We start from the raw sequence: 13522 nt of genomic DNA, 5'->3' as shown, positions 1-13522 counted from the left end.
TAAAGCTTTTACAGTCATGATCTTCATACCTAAAATCCAGTTGAGCATGTTCAAACGCTCTAATTGATGGGGTACATAAACTTCAAGTTCAACGTTGAATATCTTGGAGCTTCAAAGTCTCGACTCGCCACTTCAAAGTAGTGAGGTACCCAGAAGAATAACGCGAGAATACTTCGCTCTACGAAGCTCACCCGTCGAGCTCCTTTCTTTCCTTCTTTTTTTTCCCTTTTCTTTTCTTCTCAGCATTCTGTTTGTGCTGAATACAAAGGATGAAATCGAGCCTTGACTTTACATCAGCACGACTGGTCCACGCGCCATTCAACAGTATCACTTGAGCCGACCCCTCCTCGGTCTTGCCGTTCTCACGTCACTCATCTCGTACTTCTCTCCGCCAAGTCAGCATCCTGGTTTCATCTCGAGAGTACCAAAACGGACATTTAAGATGGAGCCAAAGCTCCCCCAAGGTCTGGTGGCTATGTCAAGTGTGTCACCCAGCGAGATCTTGGAGCAGGATACATTAAGTAATGGTGTTTACAAGAACCTTTGGCAAGGTAACGTAACACTCCCTACTCCTGGTCTCGTTGTGGACGGGCTGACTGACAACAAATAGCCTACTCGACCTCCTACCTAGCCAGCAAAAATGAGACCGAACATCGTCTAGAACATCTCTTCTGGAGAATATGGGGTGCTCAACGACTCTCGAGCCGCATAAATGCCCATACTCTAGATCGTCTTATCATGCGCATCAAGGCACCGGCAGTATTAGTCGGACAAAGGGTGACCGTCCCACCGTTGCCTGAGACGGGCGACAAAGAAGAAAAGGTAAACACAAGTTTGTTCCGCATCGCACCATGTCAATCCCATATTGACGATTCATGCAAGCCCATCAATAAGAATCAGTCAGGCTGCGCTGCCGGAGCCTGTTCTCCTCACTCAATATTGAAAAAGCCGCAACCTCCACAGGTTGAAACACATAAAGCAACTCGGTTGCTCCTTGATACTCCCCTCGGCACAAAAATAACACTCGACCCCTCCAACTCTCCAACCGCAAGCATGGCTGATGAGCCCGCCCCCAACCCAGGCAGCGTGGGCCATCAGCGTCGCAAGAAGAAGATGGATGTCGAGTCTACTTTGATGCCAGAGAAGGTTGGCAACCCGGGTTCCAAGAAGTCATCCATAGCTGGTGACTCCACTGCTATTCCAGAGAACTTGGGCCAGCAAAGTTCCAAGAAGACCTATCTTACTGCGACACGCACTGGGCGAGGCCCACGTCGCCGCCCAGTCTTCAACCGCCGCAAGTCCTCGCAGACATCCATTCCGAAAGCCGCACCTCCCATCCGCCGGCGCTCTGAGCCCACCAACAAGGCCGATGGGGCCGACAATCTCTACGAAGACAGCTACGTAGAGCTGGGGTTGTTGCAGCACCTCAGCTTCCGCGACGAGGAAGACCAGATCGCGCGCGATCTGGGACGTGAGATTGCGCCTGAGCCAAAGCTGACCAAGCCGTCTGTTCCACTATTCGACGATGAGTTTCTCGATGAGCCTTCCGCCATCGAGGTCGTGAAAGCAGCACAAAAGACATCCCCTGTTCCTTTTCCGCGAGCTTCTTCCCTTCGGCATCCGATGTTGAGCCCTGAAGACTTCTGCAAGATCACACCGTCATTCAATGTTAAGGAGAGCCATCCCGACATGCCTGGTGGGCCGCAGCTTGCCTCTCCTGATGATGTTGAGGGAGACTGGACGGATATCGATGCTCTTGATTCGACACTTCATGTCCTGCAGCCCTTCAAGAACTTGGTCTCACACCATGAGACTGTTAACCCAAACCTCCCGGCTGTACAGCCTTCTATTGTCCCCGTTGTCAAGGAGGCTTCGTTGTTGACATCTGCGATGAAGGGAGTGAAGCTATGATTCTCATCACTGAGAGATAGAGCCTTGAAATGGAGGACCACAATTACTATGGGTAAGGCACATCAGATTCGGCCCTGATTTTGCCGGCTCTTAACATACTGTACATTACCATGCCTCAGCGCATGCTGACCTGAGGATTCCAGAAATGATGGATGCTTGAAGAGGATCATAGTCGATGCGAGTTACTATGGAATACAAGGAGGTTACATTCGCTCATTGTATTGAAATTGATGGGTCGATACGAGTTACTATGGAAGACAAGGAGGTTACATTCGCTTATTGTATCGAAATTGATGGCCTGAGAATCGAATACAAGAAACATTAATATGCATGATATCCAAGTGCCTGCTTAAAGCTTGTTCTATTTCAATATTTGCACAGTAACCTCTACGGACGAGACTACATTTAAACCAAAGCCACCGAGGTGTCTCAAAATTAAAATGCCTTGTATTGAAAAAAACGCCATCCATGAAAAGAAGCAAAAAGCACTATACACCACTCCCGAGCCCAAGTGCCAGATACAAAAAGCAAAAGAAAAATAAATGCAAATGCTGTTCACCCCCTATTTTCCATCCGATACCATCAAGGCATCTATCCATAACAGATTCCACCCAACAAGCCCACTATCAAAGCGAGCATTCCCTCAAAAATCTAAATCTGTTCACCCTTCTCAGCATCAATCGCACCCCCAGAAACAGCCGACCTGCGACTCTTCAACCAGCGCACCAAAACCCAAGACGCAGTCATAACCCAAAACACCAAGTTAATAATATCAATCCAAACAGCATGCCTCATCCGATTAATCTTCGACGCATCACCAAGCGCAGAAGTCGTAGTATCAGTCTTCGAACTCGAACTCGAGCTCTCCGAAGGATGAACACCAATATACATCTTCCCAAAGATGCCAAACAGCGTCAACCACAGCACAGTAACAACAAACTCCCACGCAAACTGCGGCAGCAGTAGTGCAGGCCCAAGTCCCGCGCCGAGTTTGGCTTTACGCATGATGAACGGCAGGATAAGATGGACGGCTGCGGTGCCGGATGCGAAGAAGCCCGTGACGAGCGCGTACACCCATTTCGAGTGCCAGGTGTGTTTCTCTGAGTGGTCGTGGTGGACGTCTCTGCCGTATAGGCCGATGACGGTTAGACCGAAGATGAATTGGAGGAAGCGGAGACCGGTGAATAGCATGAAGGTTAGCTTGTCGCGTTTGCTTTGTTCTTGTGGGGGCGACTCGAAGTGCATTGTTGTGCCGGGCGTCGCGCCGGCTGGGTAGCCGCTCATTGGGTGTTGCTCTGGTTGGTAGTTTGGGGGGTAGACGCCGGCGGTTTGGTATTTTTGGAGATCTTTCTTGGCTTTGTGCTTTTTGGCCTGGTTGTAGCCGAGTTTGAGGAGGGGGACGGCGAGGAAAGACATTTGGTTTTGGTGATGTGGTGATAGTTGGAAGGTAGTTGGAAGTTGGAAGGTGTGGATGGAAGCAAAGTTATGTAGGTAATTCCTTCAAGGAGACGGCGCACAGCGCAGAGATTATATCAAGAAGTAGAGAAAGGTGAATTTGAAGAGAATAAGACGAGTGCTCCAAGATTTGGCAGACCAGATGCCAAATAAGAAGAACGAAGTGATTGTCGAGATTGTATAGTTGGATATGAGGACAAAGAGAAAGTTGTCTGTCGTATTCAAAGCGTATAATAGAAATAGAAGAGAACAAAAGAAAGAAGAATGATAATAGAATGAAAGACGAGTCTGGATTTCATCAATAGCACAGCCAGGGCTGTTCTTTATATACCAGCCCTATGCTTGTTCCCCGGGGCAGATTCGTCAGAACCTGAAGACGAAAAAGGCCAATGTTGCTATTTTCTAACATCTGCAGCCCAAGATGAAACGAATCTCCTTTGAGCGCGCGGTTCTAGGGTTTCTCCACTGTGCATCGTCGTCTTTCATCCAAAGACAATGACTCGGGGACGACAAGATGAAACGTGTCGATCAAAATAGAATGCCGAACACCCCCTGGCACCAACCGCTAATACAAAGCTAGCAAGCTAGGGCTTGCAGAACTCATGATCCCTGGTATGGTGGGGTAGCTTCAGTTCGCGCGCGCCAACTCGGGGTTTGAGATCGTTTCAAAGTGCGGGTTGCTTGAGGTCCAATCAAATTCCCCTGTTCTATTTTTGGGATAAATGTATGCAACCTTGGAAGTATATAGTGTCTATTCTAAGAAAAGAATACATGCTACAAGAATGGACATTGGATCATTTCACGTCTGATTCAGAACATACATATCATGGACATTACAATTACAAAGAATAACCAGGAACTTCAACGAAGTCCGATGAGCTGCTCGCCATACCAACATGCTTGAGAGGGGATTTCCTTGCATGCAACAATCCGAGAACACCCCTCGGAAAATACCCGAACACCATGTCAACCCCCCGAAAAAAAAATCGAAAAACAAAAACAAATGCAATGATGAAACGCCAAAGAACAGTCATGGGGATGCGGTAAGTCAACTATGCCGGTCGACTTGCTCCGGAATCCGCAGCACCCTTAATACCTTGAACAGACGCAGTGATCTTCGGATGATTTCCAGTGGGTAGTGGAGGCCTGAGGTCGGAGGGGGACACAGGGGCGGAAGGTGGGATCGGCGAATTTTCATCATCATCATATTCATGTCCCTGGTACTCATCATCGTGAAGACCTGACCCACCGCCAGAGGAGTGGTCCACCGAAGCGCGGTCGTATCCCTGCTGGTAAGGGTGCTGGGAGCCATTCTTCGATGCGTTCTTGGTCGCCTTCTTGGTCTTGCGACCTTTCATCTTGGCCTTCTCCAAAAGTCGCTTCTTCTCCGCCAATCGCTTGCGCTCTTTGCGGTCTTTCATCTCATACTGTCGGATCAGGGCTTCGGGTGGATGTCCAAAGATGCTCTCATATTCACAGAATTCACAAATCCAGATGTCTTCGAGACTCGGGGGATGGTGAAAGTTTGTGTATTGTTGCTGGACCTTGCGTTGACGTGCAGATAGTGCATATGTGCTGCTTGGAGACCGTTTCTTCTTGGGTCCCACAGAAGTTGGTTCCCCGCCTTGAGAGGTTGCCTGCATACCGGGTGGGGCCCGGTTGCTGTGCACGGGGCTAGTTTGTGTTCCTTGTGTGGAGAAGCCCCTCTGTTTTTGACTTGCCGGACCGAGTGGTGAAGTGGGGGATCGATAAGGGATTGAATAGTTTCGTTGCATCGCCATGCCCTTAGACGAGTCGGACTCACATGTAAAAGTGAATTGTGTCTTCGTAGGAGTGGTATTTTCTTTCTCTTTTTCTTTTTCTTTCTCCAACAGGCTGACATTGCTGGGACCTCGAGGTGGAGAGGAGTGTGTTGCGGCGTTGGCGATCGCGGTCGAGATAATTCCTTGGTCCGAAGTAGACTCACCTGGTGCACAAGTTAGAACAAACAGTGTGTTGGGGGAAGGAAGGAGGGAAAATGCATACCAGAAGGGCCAGGGGATGAAATCAACCCGTCCCGCCGATTGGGCGTTCGGGCATTCAACCATCCATGCTGAGCATTGGGCGATAACGGATTCCTGCTGCTGCTACGAACAGTAGGACGTCCCAATCGACCTCTTCCTGAACCAGAGATCCCACTCCCTAAAGGAGACGCAGGGTTCCCACTCCCATAATATGTGCCAGTGGCATCAGTCGGGGTGGGAACCCGTACGGGGGTTGAGTTTGCCAACCCCATACTGGCGAACTCCGGAGATAGAGCTGAATGGTGTCCTCCCAAGTTTCCAGGCGTAGGTATCTTTCTCTTTTTCTTGTTGTTCGTATTCTCAAACGCGTCGTAACCGTCCCCGGTTGAAGATTTTGTGTGCGGGGTGTCGTGAGGGAAGCTGTGTGGAGTGCCAGACACGGGAGGTGAGAGCGAAGATCTCCGGATAACACCACTCCTCCGAACAACCATCGGACCGCCTTCATCACCGCTCTCCAACTCTATTGACGTCTCAAATTCATGACTGTCAACCTCTGGTGACAATTCAGTCTCCACGGTCTGCTGCACATAAACTTTGGATTCATTCACCGCTTCTTCGGAATCCGCAGAGACGCCATAGAATATCTGGGACGCCGGCGGCGTAGGGGGATAGAATAGGGTGTCGGCAGCATCGGAAGAAAGGCGTGAACGGAGGGTCCGTCTAGGTAGAGGACGGATCAGACGATCAGGATATATAGTAGAGGGTGTGTCAGGAGACGAATTGAACACCCCGTCTACATGCATCGTCAGTATTCAGTCAACTAGGTGATCGTTCTCCTGAATTGGGGAATTCCCGATCATCCGGACCAGATGTCCCTGAGCAGACATACTCAATGTAGCTGTCATCATGCAAGATATCCACGCTCGCCATCAACTGCCGACGATGCTAGAAGGATAATATTCCAGCCCTTTGGCTCTGTCCTTTTATCCCCCGCCACCGTATATGCTTTTGAAGGTGCCAATAATCCAAAAGTCCGGGGGGTTGTGGTGAGTGTCGAATTGGGAGGTAATGTCTTCAATGTCTGTGGTCCACGGTCATAAGCTTTGTGCCTTTCAATAACAACCTCCCGAGAAGTTTACAGGCGGTGAGGTCAACATATAATTGGGATTCGATCCAATCCCCGCGTTCCTCTGCCGTCCACAATCCCGGAGACACGAATATCAACCTACCCACAAAATAGTGCTGTTACCCAGCACCTTGTAAATTCAAGATCGATGGGATGGGATCCAAGGTCGGAAGTGAAGTAAACTTGGATCCAGATTCAGTGTTAGAGTCAAGGCAAAGGAACTAGAATAACTACTAAGAGGGGTTGAGGGATATGAAGAGAAAGAGACAAGTCACGGGAATTTAGAAAACACGCTAACCTCCTTTTGGTAATCCTCTACCCAATGACTTCGGCGAGAAGTGGCATTACCTAGGCACACCATTCTGAAGAAACAATCTGCAGATCGGACATCTGAGAGCACATGTTTGGTGTATCTTCCAGATACCATCCATGGATGGTCTATTATAACCATTGCACTGACGGATTCTCTACTTGAGGGGAATAAAAAGTCCCGCTCTCCGATCATCTCCCAGATAGGTACTCCCTGTACCTGCATTCACAGGAAACTCACTCCCTCAGAGATGGTGTGAGGGATTGCTTGAATGCTGGTCATGAATTTGCTGATTACACCACGAAACATAGCCCTAACCCGCGCAACGCGCGACGAACCTCGATCGTGATAGGACCTACTGAACCCCTCCGCAATGCTTTGCTCAAAGCCTCGTTTTGCCTCTCCAACTACCAATGCACCCCGGACCACTTCTCGGAATAATAAATACATTATCGAGATATTGAGAGGAATACACTTTAACTTGCAACTTGACTAAAGTTGCCCTGCCGGTGCCAAAAATGGGTTCGGCTCGGAATGAGAGGCACACTCGGTACGAAGGATGGTCCGGACACACAGAACTTGAGAAGTAGGAATCATAAGATCGGTTGTTACTATTCTTCCTACAGAATAGGAAAATCCGAAGTCGAGTTTGGCGGGTTAAGCCTCCCAAGGCCATTGGGCCTGTTTTTGGCCTTTTTCTACTCCTCCGTACAGTGCTCTCTACGCTATTTCACTGGGATGAATCGCATCGGGTTTCCAAGGAGGACTCCGGTAGCCCTATAAAGTATTTCATGGTGAGCCTTGTTTTCTGGCCAGCTCTCTTTCGCTTGCAAGCTCCCTCATTGTTTTATCTTGGTGTGGTAGTAAGAGAGAGAAAAAAAACAACCCCCAATTTAGTGGGCCGCAAACCCATTGTACACAGTAAATATTTGGCCGAAATAATAGCAAAAAAAGTATATAAAAGCAGTATTAAGTTCCGCCGTTAGCAATAGGAAAAAAAAGAAGTGAAACACGAACGGCATAAGTGGTAAAAGATTCGCGCGTTGAGAGGCGTCGAGAGCGGGGAAACCGGCGATTGGATCTTTTGGAGTCCCGTTCCGGCGCTTTTCTCCTTCTCTTCTTCCTCCCCGCCATTACAAGGAATCATTTCTCAGACTATGTAGTCATTGGGCTCTTTATCGAGCCTTGTGACGCCTTTATACAGATCTTTGATTTCCAATTGTCCCGCTCCTTTCGACTTGACACTGCACCCTTCCCAAGAGCTCTCAATCGCGCGTGAGAGCTCCCTCGCAAACGGCTTTTCTCGAGTTACTGCTGGAACCACGCCAGCCAGCGGCTCGAAAATCTTTTGATTTTTCCTAATCTGGTCTTCAGAGCTCTCTTTTATACTCTCCTACAATCCTCAGCCCTCCCCCACCATGACTCCTCGTCGTTCCTCTCGGGCTCGCACCTCCCAGCCCTCTCCTGCCCTCCGACAACACACCAACTCTTCCTCCAGTTCCTCAAATTCTCTTACTCGAGAGAGAAGCACTCGATCGAATCATAAAAATCCTTCTCCTCACGAATCGACCGGCAACCGCTCTCAGTCCATCGATGATGCTGAGGGTGGCTCGAAAGACCTTCCACATACGCGGCAGCGCCAGCGCGCTCACGACGATGACGACGATCCACCCCGTGAAGAAGACGAGGATGACCTAGATGATGAGGAAGAGGAAGTAACTCGGTGTCTCTGCGGTCAGCAAGAATATCCGGGCTTGCCTGCTTCTCGTCGCGAGGCCCTCGGTCGCGGCACCATCAAACTGGAGTCGGGACAAGTCCCCACTGATCCATCTGATCCTCTGTCAGATGAGATTGGGAGCATGTTCATCCAGTGTGACTTGTGTAAAGTCTGGCAACATGGTGGTTGTGTCGGAATCATGGACGAGGCAACGAGTCCTGACGAATATTTCTGCGAGGAGTGCCGGAAGGATTTGCACAAGATCAAAGACGAACCTCATGGGTGAGTGAAACCCCGTTATTCTTGGAATTTACTGGGCCCTACATATTCCTGCATTTTCCGTCGATCTATGTCGCGGTTGTGCTTTGTGCTTTGCTCTTGCTGCTTGGAGGGGCTGTTTTTCCGAAGCAGCTTCGAGCACAATCATTCCCCCAAGCAGTTATGAGATACAAATGATTACTCTATGCTGCTATATCGAACATTCTGAAGAAGCGTACTGACAATCCTGCAGACAACGCTCCTCTACCTACCTTCCTGTTGCACCAGAGCCAGTTCCGCCGCCACCACCACCACCACCACCCCCTCCTCCTCCTCGAGCCCAAACCCCAGCTCCAGCTCCAGCTCCAGCTCCGGTCCCGACCCCGGCCCCGGCCCCGGCCCCCGCCGCGGCGGTACCTGAGGTACCTGAAGTGCCAGTAGGCCCAGTCGGTCCAATCGTGCCCGCGGTGGCCCCGTCCCCCGGTCCGTCCTCTCGTGCCTCATCGAGAGATATATCACGGCGTTCTAGGGATCCCAAGTCCCGGAATAGCGAGAGTGCCGCCGCGCACGCCAAGCGGCGATCAACAATGAACAGCCGGGATGCTGCTTACGACGAAGAAGAATTGATCCGACGCGCAATTGAGGAGAGCAAGGCCGAGACCAAAAGTAATGCGGATGAGACAGACACACATCTGGGCAAGCGAAGTCGAAGTGACAGTGTGACGTGCGTATTTCCAAGCTGAACGGCATTTACTTGGATAATGTGGCTGACCAGATACCCAGGAACAGAGAACGAGCGAAACGTCCACGAACTACTTCCCCCTCACCTAGTGCTGTCTCGAGGCATAGCAATATACCATCTCACCCGCCTTCTGATGATGAGGCGAAACCCAAACCCGCAGTCAATGGGGCTCGCAGACAGAGAACTACATCTCGAGCCCAGCTGGAGAAAGAGCCTGCGAACGACGCCGATGAGGGCGAGGCAGAGGCCCCTGAAACAGTGAATCGTCGAAAAGAACGATCAAACCGGCGCAAAGGAGATGGTAAGTGATACAGCCCCAGTGCACAATTACCCTCTTTCTCACACCACTATAACAGAATCCGAGCACGAAATCGCCTCCCCAACCAAGACAGCACCGCCAGAACCTGAACCGCCCCATGCAAGCCCTAACACCCCTACTCCACAAGAGCCCACACCTGTTCGTCCGTCAACCCGCAAGTCCGGTCGACCTCCCGCTCGTCGCGGTCGTGTTGGACGAAACCAATATACAAAAGACCGGGACACCAACGGGAATGGAGATTCAGGGTATATGGCGAACTCCCCGCGCCGCGGCCAGTCCCACGAAATCGGTGGAGACTCCCCTCGCATTGGCTACAGCGGTGTCAACGGAGCACACCTCAATGGTGGGGAGTCGGGACGGCCAAGCAAGCCGCGCCACATGCACCCACAGCGAACGACGATGAACGAGATGAAGCGCCGAGTAGCAGCCATCCTGGAGTTCATCTCGCGCATGCAAGTGGAGATGGCTGTTGCCGGCGAGAACTCCTCCACCCCTACAAGCAACGGCGACCGGGCGCAGGGCCTGCTCTTGAAGAGCATGGTCGATCAGATCGACAGTGCCATGCCATCCACGCGCAGCGATGGCGGCGAGTCCGGTCCCGCAACCACAGACGGCGGCTACGGTGAGTCGTCTACGACCAATGAAAAGGATTTCAAGGAGCTCAGCAGCGTCGAGATGATGGACGTGCTCACTCGCCATCTTCTCAAGTGGCAGCAGGAATATGGCAAGTTTGGAGAACGGTAGTCTCCGCCACTACCACACAGCTGGTTTCCCTCTTCTTCTCGCTCCGTCTCATCTTTTGAGCTTATCCGCTGCTTTGCATCACGATACCCATCTTAATTTGCTTTTCTCACCCTATCGATGTACACTAGACCTTGCTTCCTGTTTCTTTTCTTTTCTCTTCTCTTTTGTCTTCTCCATGTCATTCCATACTGCCATGTCATTCCATACTGGTCCGGCGTCATAATCATCCTAGAAAACAAGGATGGTATGTACCTAGTGGTGGCTCCTCGTCTTGCTTGGTTCCAAGGTTTCATTGCTTGTGTTACTTTTCTATATGTTCATTTGTGGTCCATGCTCTGCTATGACTATTATTATGTCTTACTGTTCGGTATGGTTCATTCTTCTAAGAAGTCCTCTTCCTGGCTGGCCTTTACTTGTGTCTTTCGTTATTTTGGTGCCTGGGTTTCATTTTTGGTGTTTGGGGGAAAAGTCAGGGCTTATATATCGCTGTTTGGCTTTTTGTAAGAAATTCTTTCTCTTATTAGTGGGAATAGTATCACTACTCTTCTTTTGTCCCTTACAGATATTCAATATATTAGAGACAATGGGTGTTCCTCGTTGAGTATAGAATATATTAGTTATACATAGATAACTTGTCCACGGGTCTATAGGAGAAGACACTGCCAGTGTTCATAGCTGGAGAGAAGAAGCGAACCAACGTATTTAAAAGGCCAATGGCACTCCACAGGTCTCCTTCGTGGGCATCTTCCCTGACCCTGTTGATAGGCAGTACCAAATAACCCTTGAATACATTCATAGTTATGTCTTGGTACGTTGCAATTTGTATCGAGCAAAAGACCGAAGCGCCGGCTATATTTAGAGTCAAAAAACAGCTCGGGAACCTTCCCCCTGCCTTGCATAATACACTATAGGCTCGGAATTGGTTATCAAATATGTATTGTAAGAGTTTATTTCGGTTTTTGTAATTGACGACCTGGTATCGGCACTGATGGCCCGACAATCTGATGCACAGTGCACATGTGGATATCATGGTCAGTCACCTAGATGGCATATCGAGCCTAGATTGTCAAAGGTCTTTTTTTTAAATCTATTTGAGCTAATCTGATTACAGCAGCCTAGTGTTAACCGGTACTTAAGCCGGGGTTCTCGTTTTTCATGGAGACATCTGGATAGGACCTCTTGGTTGAGCTCCAACAACCAGTCAACCTGCAGTCACAAACTGTGTTGGTAATATAGGGCACGATGCTTCCGAAGGTAATCATTATCGAGGCCGTGTGATTTGGACATGGCTTCTCCTGCAACGGACAAAGAGCTGCTGCCGGCGAAAGTCCAAAATGCATATAGGACAGCAAGCGCGGGGATTGCACCTCCAGAAGCTACATTTCTGTCAACTGTGTAGTCAACGACTGTCTCAATGAGCTTCTGGGCTGTGCTTTCGGGTTTTGTAACGCAGCTGCTACAGGTGCGGGTTCCTTTTCTTGTTAGTATGTAACCATGTCCAATTACGAGGCCCACTCCACTGGCTAGGTACAATAGTCCAATCACGGCGAAAAAGATAGCGGAGTGGTTATTTCTTGATGCCTAGAATGGGTGCTACATTAGCATACGCGTCTTGGTGATTATGGATAAAATCTCAACTCCTCAAAGAATACAGTTGGGGTTATATAAGTAGATTGTTGCTCGCTTTGTTCATTCAATACTAAAAGGAAGTACGTATATCATTGCTGTATCGTAGAATTTACATGTAGAGCCTACATCGTTGGACACCTAAGACTTTTCCAATATCAAGACTTCCATTGTCACACAGCGCAGGATCCGAAGTACTTCAAAGGCAAAGACCTGTAGAAGCTATGCGTCGAGCGCAATAGACCAGAAACTTCATGGCTCCTGTCTCTTGGTACCGTCCATCAGATCCCATAACTTGCAAAGCAATCGACCAATACGTCGGGGACTTCTCGCACAACAATTGAATTTATACGCATTTATCATAGTGCAACGTTGGCGTCTCGTTACACTAGGTGTGTATGTGTACCAGCAACACTCAAAATCCTCGATATCCAGCTATTTCGGGCGCAATTTCTCAAAGGATATAGTTTTGTCACGCAAGAAGATAGTTATATATTCACATTAGTTGACCCAACAATATTTCGGTAGATGATACTGCCCCGTGAATAGTAGATTCAGAAGAAATTGGGTATCGTAGTGTTTCACAACAAATTGCAATCTTGTTACTCTGTACTCAATGGCTACTTCACAAAAGTTGTCGGATGCTTATGCGGCCTTGTCATGTCTTTTTAGTGGTCATTTTAGATGTCCCTTGAGGTAGGTATATACGAAAGCGGTAAAAAAAAGCATACTTTGTGCAAGAGACTTTTCTGTATATAATATTTGAAGATTTATTTGATGATGATGACTTTCAAGGCAACATACGGAGACTTCGGTACCGATCTTCTTAAAAGCACGTAACCACCAATAGAATAATCCGATCTTAAAATAATCCCACTATGCATGTCCACGGGTAAATTTACAGCTCAATCGACCCCGGAAAAAGGTCTGCTGATCCTATACCCTATGCTCCGTGGGGATCTGAGAGAACCACAATAATACTCCGTACAAGAGGAAGAACGGTGGAGTCGCTGTAGCCCCAAGGAAGTGGAACAATTGGAAATACAAGCATGTTGCACGAGATCGCTGGGCTTGACTGTTGAAAAAGTGCGTGTTTCTGTAAATATTTTTATATGTATTACCTTTGGGGGATCTGAACTGACTGAATTCTACCTACTCCGTATGTTGTAGGCATCAAGGTACATACTCCATAATAAGCACTGGATTTCGGTGGAAGTCCACTTATATTGCGGACAATTGGTTCCCGCCCCATATGGTTGTACCATGGTACCCGTGCACGGAGTACTCCGTGAAAAGGGGCTACACGGTATA

The 13522-nt window shown here is 49.0% G+C and overlaps 4 protein-coding genes across 4 annotated transcripts; 2 read left to right on the top strand and 2 right to left on the bottom strand.

Moving 5' to 3' along the window:
* Positions 1-442: 442 nt before the first annotated feature.
* Positions 443-1911, top strand: N7455_010833 (uncharacterized protein; the record flags this gene model as incomplete). Its single annotated transcript, XM_065606531.1, has 2 exons — positions 443-551; positions 611-1911. 2 exons carry the CDS (start codon positions 443-445, stop codon positions 1909-1911), a joined length of 1410 nt encoding a protein of 469 aa, XP_065460494.1.
* Positions 1912-2562: 651 nt separating this feature from the next.
* N7455_010832 (MARVEL domain-containing protein) lies at positions 2563-3327 on the bottom strand (the record flags this gene model as incomplete). Its single annotated transcript, XM_040952932.2, has 1 exon — positions 2563-3327. The coding sequence occupies one exon, from the start codon at positions 3325-3327 to the stop codon at positions 2563-2565; it is 765 nt and encodes a 254-aa protein (XP_040816649.2).
* An 843-nt stretch (positions 3328-4170) lies between these two features.
* On the bottom strand, positions 4171-6727 carry N7455_010831 (uncharacterized protein). Its single transcript, XM_040952997.2, has 4 exons — positions 6599-6727; positions 6259-6450; positions 5392-6162; positions 4171-5332 (listed from the first exon to the last, which is right to left on the bottom strand). Exons 2-4 carry the CDS (start codon positions 6275-6277, stop codon positions 4419-4421), a joined length of 1704 nt encoding a protein of 567 aa, XP_040816572.2. The 5' UTR covers positions 6278-6450; positions 6599-6727; the 3' UTR covers positions 4171-4418.
* Positions 6728-8223: 1496 nt separating this feature from the next.
* On the top strand, positions 8224-10585 carry N7455_010830 (uncharacterized protein; the record flags this gene model as incomplete). The annotated part of the gene is made up of 4 exons (XM_065606530.1): positions 8224-8804; positions 9034-9504; positions 9570-9823; positions 9879-10585. The coding sequence occupies 4 exons, from the start codon at positions 8224-8226 to the stop codon at positions 10583-10585; spliced, it is 2013 nt and encodes a 670-aa protein (XP_065460493.1).
* Positions 10586-13522: the final 2937 nt, after the last annotated feature.

Source organism: Penicillium solitum (genome assembly GCF_028829755.1).
Source record: "Penicillium solitum strain IBT 25940 chromosome Unknown utg000008l_segment0_segment0, whole genome shotgun sequence".
Lineage (NCBI taxonomy): Eukaryota > Fungi > Ascomycota > Eurotiomycetes > Eurotiales > Aspergillaceae > Penicillium > Penicillium solitum.
The sequence above is the reverse complement of the archived record's forward strand: the minus strand, read 5'-3'. Positions and strand labels throughout refer to the sequence as shown.